We start from the raw sequence: 10,188 nt of genomic DNA, 5'->3' as shown, positions 1-10,188 counted from the left end.
TCGTTCTCCGCCATTTTTGCACTGATTGCCACGAAAATTGGTGGAGAGACATATACCGAAAATACAAAAATCGGTTTTTAAAATTATCGAAAAATAATAATTTTAGCGAAAAGTTAATTCGAAAAAAATATCAACTTACCCCATCGTGTGGGGTATCGTTAAAAAGGAATCTTTAAATACAACAAAAATTGCCTTGAAACCATGTGGATCAAACCCCCCCGTCTCGAGATATACTAATACACAGTTAAAATTAGAGCGTCCCCCCCCCCCTTAACTTTTGAAATACTATTACAATAATTCTGAAAAAAATGTGCTGTATACCTCCAAGTAAGTACTGTCACTCACACTGTATCATACATAGTTATTTTTATACAACTCGACCAACTTATGACGTGCAGTTGTGTACCTAACTAAATGGTAATGTATTGAAATAACTACCTACAATCTATGAAAATAAGTGGGAATGTTACATACCTATATACAGAGGTGGGCTAGGGTAGAAATACGGATTGCTAAATTTCCATCTTATGGCCCATCTTATGGCAACGGAACCCTTTCATGTGCGTGTCCGACACGCTCTTGGCCGGTTTTTGAGGCTTACAAATCATCTAAATCGTGTGTTATTGTTGGGTCGTCGATACTTCAATTCGTCGGAGATGGACAGAATAAACTGGAACTAGTATTTATGCGCCACTTCAAAAATGAGACCAGTACTCCACATCGGGACAAACCCAGGCTTTTAAAACACAATTGATGTAGCAAATACATGTACATATATTTATGTGAAAGCAGCAGTCCAAGTTTTAACAAAAAACAAATAGGAATGATTTTTATTTTAAATTGATAAAATCAAGTTTGCTTACTTATTGAAAAGTAAAAAAATAATTCAACATATTGTGTGTTCTATTAAATATAAAATAAAAATTAGTAAAATTATTTAAATATTAAAAACATTGTGATCTTGCAAAGTTAATTATAACGTTATGGTCACACTGCCATCATAACAGCATTGATTTATGATTTGACACCTGACCTGACAGTAACTCCCACTCAGGTCTGAAACTTCTGAAAGTATTGATTTTTAGATTCAGTTCAGTTTCATTCTGAAATCTGAATTCTAATTGAATTGATGTCTCTCAAGACAAAGTTCATAGTATATTTTATTCAATAAAATATTTTTATACTTTTTTGGTTATAAAACCCCGCATTACTTATTGTTTAAAGATCGTATGAAACCCTAAACAGTTTAAATATTTTTTTTTTCAATATTTAATTTACTTCATAATGCAGCCGGCTACAGAAATATTATCCTTTATGGATTTACTTGATTTAGATGAAGAAATAATCGATGATAGAGCGAAAAATATAATGGATCGAAATACATTTACGAATGAACATCTATCGAATTTTATTAATTTGCTACAGTATAAGCAGTTAATCAATACACGTGAAAATAGTGAGTGTAGTAATGACGAGGAATATAATTTTGTCGCAAAACTTATCCTAAATGCGAACGAAGATAATGTCGAAAATATATGTAAAATTATAAAAATGGTACTAATGTTACATCCTAGTAGTATTATAAATAAATCAGAACATCTGTTACAACAAATTATGGCAGATATGTATCTACCATCACCAAAAGTAACATTAACAACTGACAATGAGAATGAGGATCTCCGAACTACACTGCTTCAATTAAAAATCTGCGTAAGCATTTTAGATGCAGTCACACTCAGCAACACCAAGCTATTGTTGCCGTTTCTTGATATTCCTTTAGAAAACATAATTTTTAGTAAAAATGAAAAGTTACGAGTTTACTTCCTCACACATGCTGTGCCACAGTTTTTTGAAGGCATCACAGGGTACAACATCCTTGACAGAGTATGGAATTCTCTGAGACAATATAAAGATAATGTAGGTGAGATTGCATTACAAGTGCTTTGTTGCCTTTCCAATTATTATCTACCAGTTGCAGATAAATCAAACAAAATCACTATAGAATCTGATGTGATTATCCATAGCGAGTTTTGGGATTTTGTCCTCTCTGGACTATTAAATAAAGATGTAGATAATACACACAGGAAAAAATCAATATATTTAGCTAAAAGAGCAATTGATTGTGTGTATATTAGCGACAAAAATATCAACATAAGATCCACAAGTATATTTATTTGGGATAGAAAAAATAAAATTACCCTAAAGAACATCTGGGATAATTATTTTATATTAATAGACAGCTTAGAAGAGAAACAGAGCAATATTGTTTTGCCATCTTTGAAATTATTTGAGACTGTCAAAGGTATTGGTAATTGTTGGTTGAACTGTGCGTTTTACATTGGCTTGCGTCATGATAATGCTCAAGTGCGTTATCAATGTTTGCAATACCGCATGCGATTGAAAATTGCTAGCGAATTAGAAGCTGTGTCTATATTTGAAGCTATTAACGATATTAATTTATTTGAAAATGATTCTGAGTATGAGACTCTTGAAATGGAATTAAAAAATATTTTAAACGACACTGATTCGTTGATTAATGTACTTAAAGGTGCTCCGTTAATAAAATGGTCTCCTGTACCTTTATATAATTTGACGACTACCCTATCTGAAATCCGTCATGAAGGATTATTAGATATTAATTGTCCAAATCTAATGGAAATTATAGTGAATATATTAAAGATACCATGTAATAATATAGTAATAAGAAAGGCCATTCAAGTAAATATGTCATATTTTATTGGAAATAATTGTCGTCAATTCACATGGAAGGAATATATGAATATATATCCACACTTGTATTTGGACTTTGCAACACATAATCCATTAGCCGAGTTCATTAAAAAGAAGCTTATTATACCAGATATAAAACAGTTTTTGCAACTGCTACCATTTTCACACATAAATATAGATTTTGCTATGACATACTATGAAGGTCACGATAATACAGATTTTGTTCAATTAATACATGATATTGTTAAAAATATAAAGGATATAAACTTCAGACAGTATTCTAACAAAAATGAATGCTTAAATGATGTCATTTTTATAGTGCAACTTTATAAGAAAGCTATAAAATATAAGTGTGCACTTTATGAACAATTGAATGACTCTGCGCCAGCAACATTAGAAACAATATTACAGTATGTGGCATCTTTACTCATAAATGATATCACATTTGATATTGAAAAGATTACCTTGCTCTTTGAAGGCTTGGATTGTATGAGTTTACATATTAATAAAACTAATGAAAATGATTATTTAATTCAATTGTATAAATCTACAATACTGATTTTAAATAGCAACATTTCTGATTTAAACAAGAAAGCTCTGAGTATATTTATCCTTAATACGTGCTTGAAGGCACCTTTTTTGGTAGAAAATTATGAACAGGAAGTCCGGGATGTAGATACATTCATAAATATGGTAAAAGTTGTGAAATTCAATGAAAGTATACACAAAGAGAATAGTGGACGCTTAAGAAATCTATTTTATGAGAAATCCTGTGAAATAGTCTACTTTTTATTAAGCGACACATACTATAAGATCAATAATGACATTTTAGATTACATTTACAATGTATTAGACAGCGGAGGCTATGGATGCTTAAAATGGATCCTAATGATAATAAACAAAATACTCCCATCAATTATAAATAACAAAGATATAAATTTCAATGTAACGGAATTTTTGAATAGAATATGGAAAGAAATTGAAGAATTAAAATCTAATAGTCAATATATGAAGTGCATCCAAGAATTTGTTATCATAATAACACAGGATGCTATACTTGTACGGCCAGAATACAACAATGTTGTTGTTTTATATTCTAATAAAATATTAGAGTATGCTGCTATTAAGAATACGCCCTTATACTGCTTAGTAAAGCAAATGAATGAAATTAATGTGTCTGCATATAGTCATATGATCTATGTCCTGTGTGAGATTCTAATCTATGGTTTTGTACCAAAGAAAGATCACAGGTGAGTCTAAAGAAAGGTTACTTTTATGCTAGGATACACCTATACATTATATTTATTAATTGTCTAGTTAAAAAATATTATTAAGTGGTTTTACATCAAATTAAAAAACAAAATTGTTGTAAAAGCGAATACCATTTAGTTTTAAAAGATAATTGCATTAAATTATTAAGTGTTTATATAATGGATGAGGAGACAAACATTTAAATTGCATTATTACAATCAAATAACATTAATTCAATTAAATAAAACTTCGATTCGATTGGTAATAGCTTATTGACGTCACAACGGCACTAGAAAAACGTAGCCGTCATCAGCTCTGCAAAACCTTATTACTTTTTAGTCGGAGGAAGAACGTTAAATTATAAGCGAATTTATGCGAATGTATGCGAATTTAAAATAAACAAATTTACATTTCATGTTTAAAAGTTATCGTTTGAAAAAGACAAAGAAAAATTATTTGCGAAACTTAACCTTGTTTAATACTTATTTTTTCATATGGGGGACCGACTTTTCACATTTCGTTTATAACGATGTTCCGAACATTCGTACCAATGTTTACCCTTTTTGTAATTTTGGTAATCTTTACGTCTAAATTTAGAACTCGCAAAGGAAATCCTTGAAAATTAGGGACGTGCTAAAAGTCTTCTCGTGTCAAATGTTTTTGTAAAATAAAATATATTGCACTAATCAATCAATGGGGGTATTTTTACGTAGAACAGTTAGTATGGTGCTCGGTGTAAAGGTTTTTGGGTAGTCACTACCTACTCCTTATTTATGCTTTCGCCAAGCAGCATTACTTTTTTGGCAACGCACCTGCCAGCCCCCTGGTGTTGCAGATGTCCATGGGAGGTGGTAGTCACTTTCCTTCAGATGAGCCTCCTGCTCGTTTGACACCTATCTCATAAAAAAAAACGTAGCATTATTCTATCCGATAAAGCTTATGATAGGTACCATTTGAGCGAATATTGAGTCGTGTAACCTACAAGGGGTGAAATCTTATTACCCAAACTGGGCGATGTAGGTTGGTTGATGGTTTTTGTAGTGTAATCATCTAAAGACGGTGGTAACAATTTACCATAAAGTCCGAGCATATTTTCCAGTCTACCCACTTTACCTTAAAAAAAATTAAAAACATTATTATCATTGTTTCAGAATTGCTGAAAGTGTATCTGTTGAAATATTACAAGACAAAAAATATGGCGTGAATAAAGAGTGAGTACGTTTATTTTACTTGTGATAACATCACAAACAGCTATTGTGTGTGTGTGTGTGTGTGGCTTCTCGTCGTTCATATTTTTACCCATGACTAACTATTCACCCGGTTACACTTTGAAGAAACCTAATAAATTATTCTATTTCTGATTTCCTAGTAATTCAATGTTCGTTTTCAGAGGACTCATTTTTAACTCTCACATAAAAGTCCTGGCGGTGTCAATACTGAGTAAAATTGATGATCCAGATATTCTTAACACAGTAACGTGTTTTATAATAAAAAAAGTAGAGGATTTATTCAGAAATAAGCAACGTTACTACGGCAACTCTCTGCACGACCGATCATTACAAGCAGCCGTACAAAGCTTGATTTTTATCTTTTTTAAATGTAGAAAAGTTAATTTGGACAATGTTTTGACATGGGCCCTAAATTTCTTGGGAAAAATACCTCACCAACCACTTGTTAAAACTTACTTTGAGTGGTACACTGCTTTGGTATATTATTATAAGGTAAGGATTTTTCTATATGTCTAGTAAACATGAAATGGTTTTACGTACAATATCCTTTAAATATTTAAGTAATAATTAATTTTAGGGTAACATCATAAACGGAAATGTCCTCACGAGATTCAAAGAAAATAACGTACCAATTCAATCGCAATTTATTATATTGTACTGGATTATTACTCACAAACTAAAACTTAGTTGTTGTCGAAACGAGGAATTTGAATGCGTTATGGATTTCTTCCTAGCGAATATAATGGGCCCTATTTATAGTACACGATTGTACGCTCAATATTTATCAACGAGACTTTATGAAACGGCTACTTTGTCAAGTACCACTATAGATTGCGACAAATATTCCTACAGCGTAGACGTTATAACAAAAACTCTACAAGACGCCGAAAAAGCAAAGGACAAGAGTTATACGAAACTCATCAATGATTACTTCGTTCACATTTTCGACATAGTCGAAGATTTAACACCGTTTGCAATATATTGGGGTGTGCCGCAAATGTACGATGGTTTCAATGACATTATTGAGACCGATTTCTTGTCAAATTATCTTGGAGATATCAGTGAATGTATAACTGGGGAACCGGATGACAAATTATTCAAAGAATGGAAAGAAAAACACAAGTATAATTGGTTCAAAAAACGATCAAATCGTACTCAAGAACACAATAGGTTGTACGATAATTTAGAAGAAGCTCAAACGATTCAAAAGAAATATGTGCCATGGAAGAACATGATCGATATAGACGTTTACACTAATGAGAAAAAAGTAAGTGGAGCTGTTTAACTAGTGATTAAAATATTGTGTTTAAGTTTTAATAAAGTAATACCTCACACGTTATTCCCATTACTCAAACGAGTAGTTTGGGACCAGTGTATATTTCCAGAACATCCTGTCTTACACAGTGGCTTTTAAATACGCCATAAGTTTAAACTTATTAAGATAAGCTTCTAACTAAACGGGTTCTTGACAATGTAAGTCCTCCAATTCTTGTAATTCGCAATCCATTTTCCGCCATTAAATTATATTAAAAACATTTGGGTCATGTTAATAACTCATTGCACCTTAGAAATATTGTAGCTAATCTGATGGATATTTCGCTGTTGCGCAATATTTGAACTTTTGGGGGTAATGATTCACCAATTCAGCGAAATCCGCGACTTCAGCGAAATCTCCCTTAAGGACAGAGTTGGCCGAATTTAGACACGGTAATTAGAAAATGCATGGCTATACGACGAAGCTGATTATATACACGCTTTTATAAAATTTTTGCCTTTTTGCAAACAGGATACGGTTTGTAATTTGTAAACACAATATTACTCTAAAGTAGACACGAATTTTAGCTTTTTTTTATACCCAAATCAAAACCGCTAATTCTAGTGTTATCGTAGACATGTAAGAGTTTTTCTTCAAATAGTTTTGAACTTGCTTTAATTTTGCTTTAATATATAATACAATAACTATTTAGTTTATTTGATTTTTAGAAAAATAAAAGTGATCTTATTGTGGTGGCTTCACTTATCGACAAACTACCAAATCTTGGAGGAATGGCTAGAACCAGTGAAGTGTTTGGTGTCCAGACTTATGTGGTGGACAGCAAGAGGCATTTGCAAGACAAACAGTTCCAAGGATTGAGGTTAGTATAAAAATCTACGAGCTTGCGTCTACGAGTTCGGCAAACTTTCTTTACAATTTTTTGTATAAATTATACACTTTTTCTGCAAGGACGACTGAAATTTCATATGTCTAATTTGTGTTTATAATTTTTCTTTAGCTCAGTGATGAAACATAGGTACTAAATTGCCTTGGGTGCAAGTGGTGGTTTGTGGTTTTGGCGTTTTTCTAGTTTCTCTCCGATGGCAGTCAGTGACAAACATTTTTGCTCTAATTACTGTTAATAAATAAACTGCGGTTGAAAGATTGGAAAAAGTTTCCTTCGTCTTATTCGATACGCCGTTGAATAAAATTATTATTATATGAATGGAAGAAACGAATCTATCCAATTAAAATTCTACCAGCTAAAATAAGGCTGTGGCAATACTGATTCCCACTAAAAACCGAGCCCAAGCTTGGGACGTAATGAAATTGACAACGAGAGCTAATTAAAACGAGTGAAAATTTCGATTTGCACTAAACACCAATTTGAATCATCTAATCTTTGTGTTGATACTTGTGTTACTTTTATCCTACTTTATTTTTCCTACACTACACTATTTTATTTTTCCTTTACTACACTACTACATTTATCTTACACGATTCGTGTTTTTTTTTGCTGAAGGCTATCCATGTATCGGAATCTTGCGAGAAATCATTCCCAATGAGTCCTTCAAACCGGCCTTCTGCGACATTATGTATAATTTCAACATTGTGACGTATATTTTAAGTATTTTTGTAAATATATGTGACTAGCAGTAACCTCTTCATCTAAATGAGATAAGAGCAAGCGAATGAAAATAATTTAATTTAAAAAGGTTGGGCCTATAATTGTTGTTTTAGGGGATGGTTTAATAATACTTTGTCATTGTTGTATTGTAAATGTTGTAAACATCAATACTCTGTGTTGTTTTGTTCTTGTTGAAGGTGGATTAGTATTTTTTACAGTACAAATGTTTATGGGCAGTTGTTTCCATGTGCGACTTCTCTTACACATGACAAACAAAATGATAACAGAATGAGGATTTTTAACGTTTTATAAGAAAGGTCGTCAAATGTTTTAATGGCGATATTTCAGCGTATCAGCAGAACGATGGATTAACGTTGAGGAAGTGCGTCCTGGGCAGCCTTTGAAGGAATACCTGATGAAGAAGAAGGCTGAAGGCTATTCTATCGTGGCAGCTGAACAGACTTCCACCAGCACACCATTACAAAAATTTAAATTCCCGAAGAAAACTCTTCTCCTGCTTGGGTATGTAGATTTTATTGCCAAGTTTTTAGCTTGTTAATATAAATTTATGTTTATGTTTAAAACCTTTCAGTGTGGTCGTAATATTCTGATGACAGATCACGCGGTTCTATGCCAACTTGCTGTTACTTTATCCAAACTATTTGAACAATTCAGACACTAGACTGGCTTCGACTTAACATTTAAGTCTCTTAAACAAAGCGGCTTTTTTTAATTTGTGTATTTTTTTTACAGACATGAAAAAGAAGGCATACCGTGTGACTTGCTGCCCTTAATGGAGCATTGTGTGGAAATACCGCAGCAAGGAGTTATTCGATCTCTGAATGTGCACGTTACCGCCGCCATATTTGTTTGGGAGTATGCTCGGCAGAATATGTTATAAATTCATATACGATCTCGTCGATTATTTATAAGAATATTATGTGTCTACAAGGGTTGATCCAAAAGAAATAATTTACATGAAATAAATAGTTTAACTATTAAATAACTTTGGCCAGTGCGAAACTTTGGAAAAAGAGTACTGGAGTCTGGTACTGTTTTATCTATATCTGTCGTGGTTATTTTTGTAAACACACACATTTTTTTAAATCGTTTCTGGTCATAGTTCACTGTCCAATAATAATTAAGTTAAAATATATACTTGAAATGTCTTTAAAAAAAATTTTTTCCGTTTTATGATTCCGCCTAATAACATGAAATATTCCAGTAATTAAGTAATTTTTAGTACTCATACTAAATAATGCATCGATAATTATTACTTTTGGATCACCCCTCTTTTACTCAAATGTCAATGTCAGTGCATGTTTAAAAACATAATATATTTAACCATTTAAATTATTAAATGTTATCAATCAAGTTGTTCGTTTTATTTAACCTTTTTTTGCTTCCTTACACCATTGTAAATAATAATATTGTGGCTTGGAATTGCATAATTTGGAAATTATAAAGCAATTAGCGATCTGCCCTAGCTATGCACGGGTGCAATGCTAATACTTAATATAGTTTATTTATATTAATTTCATCTCTCCCTTAAAAAAATCAAACTACAAGTAAAAGAAATATTATACTCTGAAGAGCCTTAATTTACTCATGCAAATAATTAATTGTAATTTGATTATTTATATATTAAATTATGTATTCTTGATTTAAAAATTAAATTTATATTTAATTAAATTATATAATTTCATGCACCTATTAAATATAAAAAAGTCTTATTTTGTAATTACTTATGATTAATTTATAAATGGAAACTGTTTTGGATTAAGAATTTTTTTATATTTTTTATTTTATTGTTATTATTTCACTGTTTGTTTCCTGTACACTAAATAAATAAATAAATAGCAGGAAATGCTAAATTATCAGTATTTCTTTACTATATTGTCCACATATTGTGTACAAAAGCTTTTTCCTCGAATTACTCTATCTATTAAACAAATCCGTTGTGTAATTGGAAAGATCTAAGCATACATAGGGACAGACAGCGGTAAGCGACTTTGTTTTAGACTATATAATAATGATAATAAAAAACGCGTATTAACGTGGAGCTTATACCAACTATTTTTATTTTATTTTAACGC

General features: G+C 31.5%; 1 protein-coding gene across 2 annotated transcripts; it reads left to right on the top strand.

Moving 5' to 3' along the window:
* Positions 1-1,029: 1,029 nt before the first annotated feature.
* Positions 1,030-9,463, top strand: LOC124531757. 2 transcript variants are annotated; one of them, XR_006966605.1, is made up of 7 exons: positions 1,030-3,980; positions 5,133-5,192; positions 5,372-5,702; positions 5,788-6,477; positions 6,572-6,683; positions 7,194-7,345; positions 8,441-8,619. XR_006966605.1 is itself a non-coding variant. In XM_047106270.1 (7 exons), the coding sequence occupies exons 1-7, from the start codon at positions 1,285-1,287 to the stop codon at positions 8,991-8,993; spliced, it is 4,251 nt and encodes a 1,416-aa protein (XP_046962226.1). In that variant the 5' UTR covers positions 1,030-1,284; the 3' UTR covers positions 8,994-9,463. The 2 variants fall into 2 exon arrangements, 1 of the variants encoding a protein (XP_046962226.1); XM_047106270.1 differs by lacking the exon at positions 6,572-6,683 and adding an exon at positions 8,846-9,463 and having other exon boundaries at positions 8,441-8,614.
* The last annotated feature ends 725 nt before the right edge of the window (positions 9,464-10,188 follow it).

The sequence above is a fragment of the Vanessa cardui genome, chromosome 8 (genome assembly GCF_905220365.1).
Source record: "Vanessa cardui chromosome 8, ilVanCard2.1, whole genome shotgun sequence".
In the NCBI taxonomy this organism is placed as follows: Eukaryota; Metazoa; Arthropoda; class Insecta; order Lepidoptera; family Nymphalidae; genus Vanessa; species Vanessa cardui.
This window is presented reverse-complemented; position numbering and strand designations above follow the sequence as displayed.